This window comes from Chiloscyllium plagiosum, chromosome 6, assembly GCF_004010195.1.
Source record: "Chiloscyllium plagiosum isolate BGI_BamShark_2017 chromosome 6, ASM401019v2, whole genome shotgun sequence".
NCBI classification, from domain to species: domain Eukaryota; kingdom Metazoa; phylum Chordata; class Chondrichthyes; order Orectolobiformes; family Hemiscylliidae; genus Chiloscyllium; species Chiloscyllium plagiosum.
Genome location: NC_057715.1, coordinates 864,152 through 881,948, shown reverse-complemented (window position 1 = coordinate 881,948; position 17,797 = coordinate 864,152). Strand labels below are relative to the sequence as shown.

The window sequence follows — 17,797 nt, the reverse complement described above, 5'->3', positions numbered from 1 at the left end:
CCAGGTGACTCTTCTCCTCACTGATGTGTGGTACAATTCAAATCTCAGACTCAGGCTCATGTACAGAGCTCCCTGAGTAACCAACACTTGCTCCTGATGTGGTCACTCTGGCCACAGTGAGGTTCACCAGCTCCAACATCATGCGCTTCCAACTCATTGCCTGGCCTGGCATCTCTATTCTAATGATTTGTTCTTAATTTGATTGTTAAAAGCCTTGTAGTAGTCTTTTGGTTTGTAACCTGTAAATATTTACCTTCAATCTAAAAGTATCTGTTAATAGTCAAGTTAGTGGCTATGACCAACCAATGAACTTACTGTTTACCTGTGATGTCACTCTTGTGCAGGGCCCCTAATTCTCCTGTTAAAAAATCTTAGAAGGTATGACCCAAACCAAAACAGCAAGCAAAAAGCACCTTGTTTCCCACTGCACCAAATTCCCACATTACTACCAAATTCCCCAAACAATACACACTCGAGCTGAATCTCACTCTGGATGGGGTCTCACCGTCCTCACCGCACAAGATTCAGCTGCAGCTTCAAGGAGGTCCTTAAACCCAGCACCAGCCTTCAGGATTCTGCTCATATCTCCAGAACATAGTATCCATTCCATGAATTATAAAAACCCATTACCGGAACAACATTCCCATTTACTCCCCCAAATTGAAGGTGCTGTGATCATTTTGTCCATCGTCTCTATAGTCCTTGCTCCCATCCACACAAGAACCTTGTAACTGTAGACAGTTGCTGAGTGCCTGAGGTTCCTCATTTGTAATCTTCTCAGTCTTCACACCTCCTTCAGCAGCAGTTACATCCTCCTGCCATCTGTGTACCATAGCTATATTATATCGCTCAACACAGATTTCAAGATCTCCCAATCCTTGCAATCCAGCATTTAGAAATATAATGTACTAGTTTTCAGGTTTCCTCAATCTTTATCAGTGGCTATGAGGTCACTATACTCCAGAATGAATCCTCAGGAAAGAGAGTTCGCATTCACCCAAATATGGTCAATCATATCTCGTGTGAGATTGCAGTCACATACAGATTATGGTTGGTAGGAATGACAAACTTCAGTGAACCAACTGCAATGTTACAGCAATCCATTTTCATATCTTGGCCCACAAATGATCAGATGCATTGAGTTAAATTTCCTAATGTCGAATGGATAATTAATGATCTGACAACTTCTGGGTTATAAGCAGTGTCATATTGGTCTACCATACCCCATAAGGGTGCTATGCATGAGATTAGTTCCTTAGCTCTAAGGATCTGATGTAGAAGATTTAGATTTGCACAGGATTCAGTAACTTAATCAATTACCCAACATGGTACAAATATGGACTGATTTCATCGAAATGCTGCTTGTCACATTCTGAGATGCATTTACCAAGTGCTTCTGCTGAATCTGCATACTCCATTTGCTGACTTGTCCTTTAAGGTACATGCTCGTGAGCTCAACAAATGAAGGAAATCAAGAATGGGGTCCCTTGTCAGAATTCTTTTTGTGTTCTTGCTCAGTGACTCCTATTGTGTTCCCCTTACAATTGGTCACCTGATCAGCCCCGTTAATATTAGGGTGCGAGCATGTGTCACAAGTTTAGATTGTTTAGATAAATGTGAGGTGCTGCATTTTGGAAAGGCAAATCAGAGCAGGACTTTTATACTTAATGGTATAGTTCTGGGGAGTGTTGCTGAACCAAGAGAACGTGGAGTGCAGGTTCATAGTTCTTTGAAAGTGGAGTCTCAAATAGACAGGGTAGTGAAGAAGACGTTTGATATGCTTTCTTTTATTGGTCAGTGCATTGAGTATCGGAGTCAGAAGGTCATGTTGTGGCTGTACAGGACATTGGTTAGGCCACTTTTGGAATATTGTGTGCAATTCTGACCTCCCTCCTCTGGGAAGGATGTTGTGAAACTGGAAAGGGTTAAGAAAAGATTCCAAGGATGTTGCCAGGGTTGGACGATTTGAGCTACAGGGAGAGGCTGAACAGGTTGGGGCTGTTTTCCCTGGAGCGTCGGAGGCTGAGGGGTGACCTTATAGAAGTTTATAAAATCATGAGGGGCATGGAGAGGGTAAGTAGCCAAGGTTTTTTCCCTGGAGTTGGGGAGCCCAAAACTCAAGAGCATAGGTTTAGGGTGAGAGGAGAAAGATTTAAAAGGGACCTAAAGATCAGCCTTTTCATGTAGAGGGTGGTACGTGTATGGAATGAGCTGCCTGGGGAAGTGGAGGAGGCTGGGACAATTGCAACATTTAAGAGGCATCTGGATGGCATATGATTATGAAGGGTTTAGAGCAATATGGGCCAAGGGCTGGCAAATGGGACTAGAATTATTTTGGATATCTGGTTGGCATGGATGAATTTGACCAAAGAGTCTGTTTCTGACTCAATGACTCAATGTGATTGGAGCAGGTGGTATGCTGTGCTTTCAGAAGAGCAAACATTGATCTCCAAAACATGTGATCAGCATAATCTTTTCAAAATGTTTAAAAATTAGTGATATGTTTTAATTTATCTTCTCACAGAGTACTGCAATATACATCCGACTTGCCAAATGCCACTGTGGATAAAATTTTGAAGCGAGCTTTCGAACATTGGAGCAATGTTACTGTGTTAACATTTACAAAGATAGATACCATGTCAGATATTGAAATTTTCTTTGCTGCAGAAGGTATGTTCAAATAACATTAAAACTAACAACTGCAAATGCTGGAACTCTGACATTAGTACAGACGTTCTTGAGTTACTTCGTGGACCAGTCAGTATCTGTAACCAAGTGCATAGGTGTACGATTAAGTATTATTGATGATGTTAATGTACAAGGAATCAGGAATCCCAGAACAATGACTTCAAAACTACAGCTCCTCCATCCCCTCTGTGCCATCACCCCCTGCCCTTGGGGCGTTGTTGGCAGGCTGGTGGGATGCCACAGCAGCTGAAAAGTAGCTGCAGTCAGTGTGAGCACTCCTGTGCCAATGTTACCTTTAATCTGTCAATTAATGACCACTTAAGGACCTCTTCCTTCCAATGCCAATTTTTCAGAACATCAGATGGGACCTGGAGTTCTGGTGGCCGCTGGGCAGAAGAGTCTGACTCCTTTCTTAAGGCTTCTGTCCCTTTCTAATGCTTCCCTCGATGGGAGCAGGGGGACCCAGGAGTCACCTCTCAGTCTGGCTTTCATTGCTGACTTGCTCCACTGGGGCAGGTTTAGTCTGAACAGTATCTGATGGTACTGCTGGCAATTTGATTGATGGCTTCTCTTAGAGGCAGGATTTCCAGTTGGAATGAGACAAAAGACCTGCCTCAAATCAATGAACAACTCAACGGTTGTTGAATGGTTGCAGGGTGAACTGGCCAAGTAGACATAGTGACAGGGATGTCGTGCCTACAGAATAAAATTAAGGTCCTGTATTCAAATCCCAGCTGGACAGCCGATAAATTCAATTTTAATGAATAAAATAAATATGATGGAAAAATTAGGTTTATATGATCAGTCAATTGTTTTAACAGTATTGTTCTGTTTTGTTTCATGCTTCAAACAAATACTGATCTGTTTTCTTCCTTAGCTAGAAATAATCCTTTCCTAACATATTTGTTCAATACCTTTTGCTAGATCATGGTGATGGATTTCCTTTTGATGGACTGAATGGGGTTCTGGCTCATGCCTTTGCTCCTGGACCAGACCTTGGAGGTGATATTCATTTCGATGAGGATGAGCCGTGGGTAACAGGAAGTAATGGTAAATGGTTTTCATCCTTACTTGAAGCACACTGAGTGAAGTTGCTGTAGTCTTGGATAATGGTAAACAGCAGCTGCTGCTGTTCAGATATCTTTGAGAGTTGTGTTTGAGGTAGCTGAGGGGCACAATACTGTTGTTTGTTACAAGAATGAGTTTGAAACATTCAATAATGGAATAATCATACTGACTGATGACTTATTTCTCACTACCATCGAATTATGCTTAAGCAACAAATAAACCTAAGATTGTCTGAGCTGGAAACTTGATTTTGAATACTGTGTCAACAAATTACTGACGTAACCCTTCATTTTTGAGTTGATTAAATGTCACAGTCTGTTCTCTTCAGGGCCAGACTCTGCAGTGGGATCACATTTCCCCAAAATTTACCCTCAATTCACACAATTACATGGCGAGTGAATTTAAAGGAAAAATAACAATCAGCCTGCAGAGTTCAAAATGGTCCAAGTACAAATTCGAGGATAGAGGCTGGAGTTCAGGATACCAGCTTATGCAGCGTGGGAATTGCTAATGCAAGCAGCTAGATCAGTAATGACCTATCCATGCAAGAATCGCTTCGGATAGGTGCCCAGATAAAGTTTATAGATTCACTCTCAGCATATGGCCATTGATGGGCTCTGTGGTTTTATGAGCAGAGGAAATATCGGAACTGGAAGAGGCCATGCAGCCCATTGAGCCTATCCCATCATTCAATAGGATCATGGCTGATCAAACACACAAAAACCTTTTACCCACCCCTCCTCATGACCTTGTACACCATGGTAATCAGTGAGCTACCAATCTCTACCTTAAATATACTCAAAGAATAAGCTTCCATATTCCCCTTGTGGTACAGAATCCTTAAGGTTCACAGTCCACTGAGCAAAATAAATTCTCCTCATCTCAAACCTAAGAGACATCCTCCTTAATTTTTAAATTGTGTCCCCTCTTTCTAGATTGCCCAATGGCAAAATACTGGATGTAGGTTTTCTCGCTGAGCTGGAAGGTTCATTTTCAGATATTTTATCACCATACTGGGTTATATAATCAGTGAGCCTCCAGATGAATCACTGGTGGAATAGCCCTCTTTCTATTTATGTGTGTAGGTTTTGTTGAGCCTGTGACATCATTTCCTGTGGTGACATCATTTCCTGCTCTTTTTCTTGGGGATGACAGTCATTTTAAATCTAAGAGACGACCTTGAAAACGTGAACGCACTACATGCAGATACCAACACTTACCAACAAGTGGCGATAGACCCGACCCCACAACTATAGAACCAAATCACAGCCCTACTGAAAAACCTTCAGAAATCTGGAGAAATAAATACGACTGACTTCCAGAAAATGAAACCTGATGGATCCAACACACCACGCTTCTACGGATTACCCAAAATTCACAAACCAGGAGCCCCCCTCAGACCCATAGTCTCACAACCTGGAACACCAACTTACAGATTAGCCAAGGAGCTACACCAAAGACTAAACCGCTTAGTAGAAGACACTCCATCCACTCCACCCAAGAATTCCTGAAGAATGTCAAAGACACCAAGACAGAAGAGGATGAAATAATGATCTCCTTTGATGTAACAGCCCTGTTCACATCCATCAACATTAACTTGGCCAAGGAAACACTGACTACCCTATTAGAAGACCCATACACCAAACACCACCAACTTCATCAGCAAGGCCAGTATTGTCAAGCTTGTGGACCTATGCCTTACCGCCCACTTCACCTTCAACAACAAAACCTACAGACAAACCAACGGAACACCCTTGGGATCTCAGATATCAGAGTTCTTAGCAGAGGCAGTAATGCAGAGACTCGAACAAACAGCTCTGCCAACCATCCAACCCAAACTTTGGATCTGCTACGTGGATGACACTTTTGTCATCACTAAATGAAACAAATTAGAGGAAACCTTCAAGACCATCAATAATACCCTTACTGGCATAAAATTCACTGAAGAGGAGGAAAACAACAACAAACTGCCATTCCTAGATGTCACAGTAAAGCGAACAGCCAATGGGGAACTTCAAACCAGAGTCTACAGGAAAACAGCACATACAGAATAAATACTGAACTACAGAGGCAATCATCCCAACATCCACAAATGAAGCTGCATTAGAACTTTATTCCAATGAGCCACCACACACTGCAGCACAGAGGAACGATGGAGAGCAGAGGAAAATCACCTGTACTGTGTTATCAAAAAGAACAGGTACCCAATGAACACAGTCCGCTGATTTCTCAGCAACAAACCCAAACAAGCAAATGAAACATGTCCGGAAACCCTCTCCTACACCAAAGACATCTCTGAAATGATTACCAGACTACTCAGACATCTTGGCATCATGGTAGCCCACAAAACCCCCCAACACACTAAAACAGCAACTAATGAACTTGAAAGACCCTATATAGACAACAAGCAAAACTAATGTCATTTACAAAATACCTTGCAAGAACTGTTACAACCACTATATTGAACAAACAGGCAGAAAACTAGCCACCAGGATACATGAACATCAACTAGCCACAAAAAGACATGACCCACTCTCACTAGTATCCTTACATACAGATGAGGAAGGACACCACTCCAACTGGGACAACACATCCATCCTACGACAAGCCAAACAGAGACACTTGTGAGCATTCCTAGAAGCATGGCATTCCAACTGCAACTCTATCAACAAACATTGACTTGGATCCCATTTACTACCCCTTGAGAAAAAGAGTAGGAAATGATGTCACCACAAGAAATGACATCACTAACCCAAAGTAACCTTAACACACAAATAGAAAGCAGGCCAGACCACCAGTCCTTCACAGGAGGCTCACTGAAGATGATACCTAGTTTGGTGATGAAATGTCTGAAAATGAACCTTCCAGCTCAGTGAGCAAACTTACTTTCAGAACCTTAACCTCAATCTTCTCAAAACCTGCTACCAGCAAAATACCTCATTGATACTCTTTATCTGTTTCAGTATATGGTATTAACCAGCATCAATCTGGTTTCTGTCTTTTTGTTTTCACAACTCTGTAAATTTGACTTTTGCTCACTGCTGTGGAGTTCTTTGCCACAAAATTACAAAGGAACACTGATAGACGGGGTGGATAGGCAAAACTGGGGCAGATGGGTTTCAACATAAACTAATGTAAGATTATCCATTTTGGACACAGAAAGGATAAAGCTGTGTACTTTCGAAATAGTATGATGGTGTAAATACAAGTGTTGTGGACCAGGCTAGATCCCTTCCATATAGTTTAATAAGTTAGCCTATACCCTAACATTTTCTTATTTTAAAGGTAGATGTGATGTGGATATTCCAGGTGGGATGCAGCTGGTCAAACCACTCAGCTTTAAGCAAAACAGAATTTATTTAAGCACTACAGCTGAAACAAGAAAAAAGATCGGAATTTAGAATAACTGAACTATTGGAAAACTTAACTGACTTGATACAGTAACTGTTACTAATTAACTGTTCCAACACAGTAACATCCCATAAACACACCCGTTGGTAAAAAGGTAAATTCAAACACAGATTCTGACAGGGAACAACTTCCAAAGAGATTTCAGAAGAAGGTCAGAGGAGTTCCTAACTGAAGATTGCAACCCCCCTGGACTCTCACATCTTGTGACTGCTGCAGCTAAATGAGAACAAACCTGAGCTGGGAGAACTGGTCACTCCCCTTCCATTGTTAAACTGACCAATCCCCTTCCATTGTTAAACTGGCCACTCCCATTCCATTGTTACACCTCTGCCTTTACGACCTTTCTTCAAAAAAAACTAAGGACGGAATAACCTTTTTAAAGTGACATCATCAACACAATGGATGACCAAAAAGACCTGGAGGGATCCAGTGAATAGATTCTTAAGATGCCATGAACAGGTGCAGGAAATAGTCAAGAAAGCTAATGAATACTGGTCTTTATATCTAGAGGAATGGAGTAGAGGATGCATAAATTATGATGCAGCTATACTAAATCCTGGGTAGGCACCATTTGGGAGTATTGTGAGCAGATCTTGGCACCATACCTCGGAAAGGATATATTGGCCGTGAGGTAATACAATATAGATTCACAAGAATGATACTTGGATTTCACGAGTTAAGATATTTGAAAAGATTAGACAAACTAGGCCTGTTTTCTCTCAAATTTAGAAGGTTAAGTGGTGATTTGACCAAAGTCTTCAAGATATTAACAGGATAAAAATAAACTATTTCCATCAGGGATTCTAGAACTAGGGGCATAGTCTGAGAGTTAGGGCCAGACCATTCAGGAGAGATGTTAGGAAGCATTTCCACACACAAAGGGTGGGAGAGTTTGGAACTCTCTTCCATAAATGGTAGTCAATAATGGATCAGTTGTTAATTTTAAATCTAAGACAGATAATGTTTAGATAAGCAAACGTATTAAGGATGTGGGCCAAAGAGAAGTTTATGGAGTTAGGCCACAGACAGCTGCCAGAGGAAGTGGTGGAGGCTGGAATAATTACAACATTTAAAATACATCTAGATGGGTATATGAATAGGAAGGGTTTAGAGGAATATGGGCCAAGTGCTGGGAAAGGGACTAGATTAGGTTAGGATATCTGGTCAGCATGGATGAGTTAGATTGAAGGGTCTGTTTCCATGCTGTACATCTCTATCAGCCACGATCTTATTGAATGGACGGACTGGCTCACGGCAATGAATATCCTATTCCTGTTTCTATCTTCCTTGAATGTGCCTTGTTTCTTTACACATTTGCCATCAGTCCATTTCCTGAGCACTCATTTCTTCTTAACTCTATAAGTACTTTTGTTTGGTGTTACTTTCCTTATTGCAACTGAATGGTTTCTTTCTGTTGGAGACTGCCCACTTTACTCTAGGCTTTCTTGCATGTTGTTTCCAGCCTCAGCACAGGCTTTCCAATTCCACAACTCAGTGCCTAAGTCAAACTTGAAATCCGTTGCTGGCCAGCTACTGCCACCCCTGAGGTTTATTTGAGGTATTTTGTCCACTTCAGGGTTTGAATCACTGGGTTGGCCCTCATGATTTCTCATCAATGGTCCTCACATCTGGCTCAAATTGCCAATGTATCTTATCTATTCCATTATGCAATAACATGATATCTACACTCTTACTAGTGAACAGACGCAGGGATTGAATAGACATGGGGATGGTAAGAGAGGACATCTTACATGGAATCCTGTAGATCAAGGATCCCATTCCACATGATCTGATGTCATTATGCTCTGTGTGCTTTTGCACTTTGTCAGTCACTACACCCACAGTAATTGTACAACTTAGGCAATTCTGCAGAGCATGGACTGGCACTGAGGAACAAAAAACATATTTCAATCACTAAAGTAACTTCAATGCTGGTCCTTAGGAGACATTTTGACCGAAAGCAGCTGAGATAGAAAATTAACTCCTGATGTAATTCTTCGATAATTTGCTCCATTTATCCCATGGGAAATAACATTGTGGGTCCCATTCATTCCTGATTTAAAAGACTTTTTTCATTCAGGCAGACTCCACATTAGGCATGATAACCGAAAACCATCATCCTGAGGGATCCATAGTGAGTTAGTAAATTGGATACAAAATTAGCTTGTTCATAGAAGTCGGAGGGTAGTTGTAGAGAAGCTTTTCTGACTGGAGGTCTGTGACCAGTGGTGTTCTGTGAGGATCAGTGCTGGGACCTCTGGTGTTTGTAATTCATGACAATAATTGGGAGGAAAATGTCAGCAGTCTGTTTGCAGATGACATGAAAATTGGTTGAGTTATGAATAGTGAAGAAGGTTGTTGGAGAAATCTGCAAGATATAAAGATCATTTGAAAAGCTCAGGGAGAAATAGCAGATGGAGTTTAATCTGGACCAATGTGGGGCTATGCCTTTTGGGAGATCATGTGCAGAGGAAAATATACAGTAAATGGCCAGACTCTGAGAAGCACTGGGAGAAATGTTGGGCTGTAGGCCACAGCTCCCTGGAAGGTGGTAAAGAAGACATATAGTATTGTATAAGACTTTAGTCAGGCCACATTTGGACTATTATGTGCAGTTCTGGTCACCACACTAAAGGAAGAAATGTAAGGCTTTGGAGAGAGTACAAAAGAGGTTTACCAGGATGTTGCCAAGATTGGAGTGCATTAGCTATAAGCAGAGGTTGGACAAGGTTGGATTTCTTTTGTTAGAGGCTGAGGAGCAACCTGACAGAAATATATCAAATCACGAGAGTGGATAATCATAATTCTTTTTCCCAGATACTAGGGGGCGCAGGTTTAAAGTGAAAGGGGGAAAGTTTAAAGGATATATGAGAGGCACATGTTTTACGCACAGAGTATAATACACTGCCAGGGGAGGTGCTAAAGGCAGATATGTTAACAACATTTAATAGGTATTTAGGCAGTCACATGAGCCAGCAGGGAATAGAGGGATATGGAGCATGTGCAGGCAGATGGGATTGGTTGGGAATGGTATCATGGTCAGCACACACATGATGAACTGAAGGGCCTGTTCCTGTCCTGTTCTCTCCCAGGCAGTCGAGTTCTTCTGTGCATAGCAGCTAGAAACGTATGAGTGCATTGAATTAATTGCTTGAGACTCTATATTCAAAGTTAAGGAGCTGAAAATTTATCTTATTGAATATTGAATAATCTTCCAGTACCATAGAATTCCTGCAGGGTGGAAGCAAGCCATTCAGCCCTCCAGAGAGCATCTCATCCAAACCTACATTAACCCCTCCTCACTACTCACCCCATCCATGTAATCCTGCATTTCCATTGGCCAATCCACCTAACCTGCACCTCTTTGGACTGCGGGAGGAAACTCAACACAGACAGTCACCCGAGGGTAGAATCAAATCTGGTCCCTGGCACTGTGAGGCAGCAGTGCTAACCACTGAGCCACCGTGCTGCACCTGTATCCTTGATTCATCATATATACTCAAGTAAAAGTTGAATACTTTAGACTATTTTTAAAGGTTCAATTTATAGGATCGACTAATACACAGATAATAGTTTTGAAATTCATGCTGCAGTTTGAAATACCGTATTATTAGCAGAAGTCAATTTGTTCGCTCAGCTAATCCCAGGAAAAAAGAAAAACACAATGAATTATGGTAAAGGTAATTGCTGGATAAAAGCAAGAGAAACAAGAATGAATTACTGATAGGAAGTTTTATTTATACATACCGGTATGAAAATATAACATGTCAAAGATTCATTGAAATCCTGCAAAATGTTCCACATCATCATGGCCTGGTATAATGGCACACTTAAAATGAAACATTTATTAAATTCTGAATGTGTAAGCATCTTGAACTTTCCTGTTAAATTCATTCATTTCCCTCCCATTTCCTCTCATATGCTACGAAGCTCAGCAATAGTAACAAATTTGTTAAAGAACTAAAGATATATGTAGCTAATATATCTCAGTTTTATTCAGATACGATGGCACAATTAAAATGATTAACTTTTTAACGAAATTAATTTTTGGATGCATAGTGAACAAAGTGCAATAAGTACCAATAGACTTGTACTGGTCTGAATGAATGGATCAATCAAAACGTGGTGTAGTAAACCAAGTCGGCTAAAGAGATTTATGAATGAATGAATGAATAGAGATGCGATATAGTAAACAAAGACCAATAAGTAGCGTTACTGGTATGAATGGATGAATGAATGGGATTTCATTTAAGCGGGTTAATCAGAACATGCAGTTTCCTAGTAGGGTCGACTTTTTACACCAGATATATGGAAAATGCAAGACTTTTTGGCCAACAATTAGGGGTCAAATTTTGCACGAGATTGACTTTTATACAAGTATATATGGTACTTGATTTACAGCACAACATGTGCTTCACTGGAAATCAAGTAATTCATTTACTTGTTTTCATTTTTGTGATCATTTAGGGGTCTGTTTGAAACTGAAACGCTTTGAGACAGTATAAAGCTGTAACCTGTAAGAAACACTTTGATGAAAGGCAGGAATCTCTTGGGAGGAGATGGTTACACAGTTATGTTGTCATTGCACTGATATTGCAGAACCACAGGCTAAGGATCTGGAGGATTGGGTTCAAATCCCACTATGGTGAAAATCAACTCAACAACATTCTGAAATTCTTTTAAAATCTAGCCTAATGGAATCATTGGTGCTGGAAGAGCACAGCAATTCAGGCAGCATCCGAGGACAGGCAAAATCGACGTTTCGGGCAAAAGCCCTTCATCAGGAATCATTCCTGATGAAGGGCTTTTGCCCGAAACGTCGATTTTGCCTGTCCTCGGATGCTGCCTGAATTGCTGTGCTCTTCCAGCACCACTGATCCAGAATCTGGTTTCCAGCATCTGCAATCATTGTTTTTACCTAATGGAATCATTGTCAATTGTCATAAAACCCCCATCTGGTTCATTAATATCCTTTAGTGAAGGAAATCTGCCATCCTTACCTGGGCTGGCCTACATGTGATTTCAGACCCACAGCCATGTATCTGCCTCTTAGCTGCTCTCTGGGGCAATTAGGGATGGGCAATAAATACTGGCACAGACAGAGATGCCCACATCCCTAGAATGAACAAAAATAACCTCACTACATATTTATTTATCTGTAGAATCAATTTCAATAGTGACATAAATAATTGACAAAAATCTAAAATAAAACACAGAACTGCAGATGCTAGAAATCTGAAGCAAAAACAGAAATGCCTGAAGAAACTCAGTATGTCCGGCAACAGAAGGGTCTACCTTTCTGAAAAAGGGTCACAGCACTGCTGTGTGCCACCAGCCATTTCTATTGTTCTGAAGGGCCAAAGTAAGATTACATAAAAGTATTGACACATATTTATGACCAACTTTGAACACAATGTTTTAATGTTGTTTTTCTAGGAATCAACTTGGAGATAGTTGGCACCCATGAAATTGGACATTCTCTGGGTCTTGGTCATTCGAATGATTCAACCGCTGTGATGTTTCCCACCTACATGTTTAAAGATCCATTTCAGCTTTCGCTTGATGATATTGCAGGAATCCAGATTTTATATGGTATAACAGCATTGATCTGTATTTATATAGTGCATTTAAATTTAAATCGCTAAGCAGGTGAATAATCAAACAGAGTTTGACAACTAATCCTTAAGGAAATATCAACACAGATGACCAAAATCTTGAGCAAAGAGCACTGTCTGAACAGAGGCAAGACAGGTTACCTGTAGAGTGATTTCAGCAGAAAATCCCATCGCTTAAAGCCATGGTGAGAGCCAGAAGTAGAGGTATTAAAAGCAGGAAATCTCAGGGACCAATATAATAGAGTACCATGTGTGTTGGAGACTGCAGAGTAGGAGGAGATCACCAAGATAGAGAGGTCAAGGCCATCAAGGAAGTTGAACACAGTTTTAAAATTATGGATTTCTTCACTGGATGTCAAAGTAGGTCAATGAGTACATCTGAGACCTACGTATGCCATTCTTTTCAGCTGATGCATTGTTTTCCTTTATATTCTGGCACTGCCTTCTTAAGAACGTCTTCCTTTTCATTACACTCTCTATCTTTAAAACCTGCTTAACTGTTCACAACCAAGATTTTGCCATTTCTCCAAATTCTTCGACATGATTTTGTGATAGTTTATTTTACTTTTTAATGATATTTTGGAGGGTACTTTCCATAGCAGTTCTCAAATTACAAATAAGTAAATATGTAGTGGAGATTTTAAAAAATTCATTCTTGGGGTGTGAGTATCTCTGACTGGGCCAACAGGTATAGGCCGTCCTCCTAATGAAATTGTCTTTTCATAACCTTAGGAGATGATCAGTGGGAACCTTGGAGTAACGATGAGAACATTTCATATTGCCATTCTTTTCTGGGATTTTAGTCAACTTTCCCAAGCTAATTTATGCAGAGCGTTGGGAGAAACATGTACAGGGCTTCCAGCTGAAATTACATAGAATCAGAGAATGTTTACAGCACAGCAGAGGATGATTCAGCCTCTCATAACCATTCCAAGATTCTGTAGAAGCAATTCCAATTATCCCACTTCCTTACTCCTCCCCGCACCCATCAATATCCCCTTCCCACCATTCTTTCCTTGTAATCCTGTAACATATTTTCTTTCAAACCATTATCTCAATTCCCTTTGGGAAGCCATGATTGAATTTTCCCCCTCTCAAGCATTGCAGTCCAAATCTTAAACAATCATTGCCTAAAAATGTTCTTTTCTTTCATTTGGTTCTTTTGCAATTGCCTTAATTCAATAGTTTCTCATTCTTGACCCCCATGCCATGGGATATCGTCTCTACCTACTCTATTTCAATTCATGGTGATTTTCAATATCATTATCAAATCTTTTAATAATTTCTACGGAGAACATCATCAGTGCATGAATATTTCCTCATAATTTGCTGAGCTCTGTAACCATTCTTGTAAATCTTTCCTGTGTGTGTGGAATGAGCTACCAGGGGAAGTGGTGGAGGCCAGTACAATTACAGCAATTAAAGGCATTTGGAGGACATATGAATAGGAAGGGTTTAGAAGGATATGGACCAAATGCTGGCAAATGGGACTAGATTAATTTAGGATATCTGGTCAGCATGGACGGGTTGGACTGAAGGGTCTGTTTCCATGCTTTACAGCTGTGACTCTATGACTCTGTAACAAGATTAAGCCATTCAGCCCCTAGAACCTGTTCCACTGTTCAGTGAGGTCATGGCTAATCTCAAGGATGAAGTCAGGAGAACATGTGATCTGAAGGGGAGGTTAGAGTGTAACCCTGATAGTTTTGGCATTCTATATCATAAAGGGCACAGATTTGAAATATGCTGTTCAAACAGTGTGGTTAAGTTGCGTGTAAACAGTACACACATCTGCCATTGTGTACCAGTGTTAGGTGGAATGAGTATCGAGGATGATAGATGAGTTGCTTGATCCTGAATTCTGTTGAACTTCTCAAGTATTGTTGGAGCTGCACTCATTCAGGCCAGTGAGGAGTGTACCATCACATACCTGACACTCTACTATCCATATAGTGGACTGGATGTGAGGATTGCGGAAAAATTTTACTTCCTGTAAAATTCCCAGTCCCAACCTGTTCTTGTAACTATTATATTCTGTGGCTGGTTTGGTTAAGATCCTGTTAATGGTAACCAAGCCCCTTTCCCTAATCATTCTCCCTTTCCTCAGGACTGATAGTGGGGGTCATTCAGTAACGGCAAGGCTGCTGAACTTCAAACACAGGTGATCAGATCATCTCTGGCTGAAGATGCTCATTACTTGGACCTGATGTGGCAGGGCTGTTTAAGAAGAGATGGAAACTCCAAGCCAGTTAGCCTGACCTTGGTCACTGGGAAGGTTTTAGAATCCAAAATGAAGGATAAGATCACAGAATATTTGAATGATTAGATGAGATTAGATTCCCTACAGGCCCTTTGGCCGAACAAGTCCACACCGACCCTCAGCAGAGCAACCCACCCAGCCCCATTTCCCTCTGACTAATGCACCTAACACTACAGGCAATTTAGCACAGCCAATTCACCTGACCTGCACATCTTTGGACTGTGGGAGGAAACTGGAGCACCCGGAGGAAACCCATACAGGCACAGGGAGAATGTACAAACTCCACACAAGCAGTCACCTGAGATTGGAATCAAACCTGGCGCTGCGAGGCAGCAGTGCTAACCATTGAGCGCCTGTGAAAGAGTATAATAAAATAGGGCTGAGTCAGCATGGTTTTGTAAACAGAAGATTAAGCATGACAAATCTGTTAGAATTCCTGGGGAATGTAACAAGCAAGTTAGACAAAGGAGAACAGTGGGCATGATCTATTTGGATTTCCAGAAATCCTTTGACAAGGTGCCACACAGAATACTGCTGAATAGGACAAGAACCCATGATGTTAAGAGCAAGGTATTGGCAGAGGTAGAGGATTGACTGTCGGGCAGAAGGCAGAGAGAAAAGATAAAGGGGTCTTTTTCAGGATGGCAGCTAGTGACTACTAGAGTTATGCAGGGATCACTGTTGTCACCACAACTATTAATGTTTCATAGATTCATTGATTCATTCAGAGCAGAAAAGCCCCCTCGGTGCATCCTTACTGACTATGATCTGCCTGTACTGCTCATAAACAAAGCTTTTCACTGTACCTCCATACACGTGTCATTCAAATCAATCAATCAGTCTATCAAGTCTGCACTGACTTACCTATCATTAAAATGTTCTAACCCCAATTTTCTGTACTTGTCCCATAGCTTTGAATGTGATGATATTTGAAGTACTCATTCAAATATTTGTTAAAGGTTCTAAGAATTATAGTCTCCACTACATTCCCAAGCAGTGCATTTCAGGTTCCCACTACTCTTTGCGTGAAGAGATTTTCTTTCCAAATCCCCTCTGAATCTCCTGCCCCTTATCCTAACACTATGCCCTCTCATGATTGACCCCTCAACCTATGGGAACTGCTGCTGTCTATTCACCCTGTCCTTGTCACTCATAATCTTATACACCTATCATGTCACCCCTTCACAGTCTTCTCTGCTCTAAAGAAAACTGTCCAAACTGATGTAGTCCCTCCTTATTCCTCAATGTCTCCATCACAGGCAACATCCTGGTGAACCTCCTCTGTACCCTCTCCAGTGCTATCACATCTTTCCTGTTGTGAGGTGACCAGAACTGCACACAGTACCCTCTCTGTGGGCTGGCCAATGCTCTGTACAACTCGAACATTACCTCCCTGCTCTTATACTCGATGTCCTGACTGATAAAAGCAAATGCCATTTACCTTCTTGACTATCCAATTCATGTGCTCTGCCAATTTCAGGGATCTGTCAATAATTACCCCAAGACTCCTCTGTTCCTCTGAGTTACCCAGTGTCCTATTATTCATTAAATACTCCCTCAATTGTTTCTTTTTCCAAAGTGCATCACCTCACACCTATGAGGATTAAGTACCATCTGGCATTGGTCTGCCTATCTGACCAACCCATTGATATCTTTCTGTAACATCAGGTAATAGTCCAAAAAGTTTATTTGGAAGCACTAGCTTTCGGAGCACTGCTCTGTCATCAGGTGGTTGTGGAGTATAAGATCGTAAAACACAGAATTCTTACAACTGTGAACTCCACAACCACCTGGTGAAGGAGCAGCGCTCCGAAAGCTAGTGCTTCCAAACAGTGTGGTTTTTAACTTTGTTCACCTCACCTGCATTCAAAATCATTCCTGTAACCTACAATCATCATCTTCACTATCAACCACTCTAACAAACTTGGTAAAAACCAAAAGAACTGTGGATACTGTGAATCAGAAGCAAAAACAAAAGTTATACACCAAGCTTGTTAGCAAAAACAGAAGGTCTGGCAGCATCTGTGAAGAGAAATCAAAGTTAACATTTTGCATCCAGTGAGCCTTCCTCAGAACTGAGTTAACTTTGATTTCTTCCACAGATGCTGCCAGAACTGCTGAGCTTTTCCAGCAACTTCTGTTTTTGCTAACAAGCTTGGTGTATAACTTTGCCCCTACACTTTCATCAATATGATTTATGTATTTAACAAAAGGCATTTTACATGTATGTGAGGAATAAGAGAATGATCAAAGAAAGAGTAGGGCCGATCGGGGATAGAATAGGGAACTTGTGTATAGAGTCTGAGGAGGTAGGGGAAGCCATAACTGAGTTTTTTGCTTCTGTCTTTACTAAAGAAAAGGACCTTGTAGTGAATAAAACCATTGAGGAGCAGGTGTGCATGCTGGAATGAATAGAGATTGAGGAAGCTGGTGTGCTGAAGATTTTCACAAACATTAAGATTGACAAGTCGCCAGGGCCAGACCAGATTTGTCCTCGGCTGCTTTGGGAAGTGAGAAATGTGATTGCTTCGCCACTTGCGAAGATCTTTGCATCCTCGCTCTCCACTGGAGTCGTACCTGAGGACTGGAGAGAGGCAAATGTAATTCCTCTCTTCAAGAAAGGAAATAGGGAAATCCCCGGCAATTACAGACCAGTCAGTCTCACGTCTGTCATCTGCAAGGTGTTAGAAAGGATTCTGAGGGATAGGATTTATGACCATCTGGAAGATCATGGCTTGATTAAAGGCAGTCAGCA

General features: G+C 41.2%; 1 protein-coding gene across 1 annotated transcript in view; it reads left to right on the top strand.

Annotated features, from left to right (window-relative positions):
* Positions 1-17,797, top strand: part of LOC122550421 (matrix metalloproteinase-20-like) — a 41,939-nt gene that overhangs the window by 11,827 nt on the left and 12,315 nt on the right. Inside the window, exons 3-5 of the mRNA XM_043691130.1 lie at positions 2,525-2,670; positions 3,613-3,738; positions 12,604-12,759. Coding sequence (XP_043547065.1) covers positions 2,525-2,670; positions 3,613-3,738; positions 12,604-12,759 — 428 coding nt within the window. The remainder of the gene's footprint in view (positions 1-2,524; positions 2,671-3,612; positions 3,739-12,603; positions 12,760-17,797) is intronic.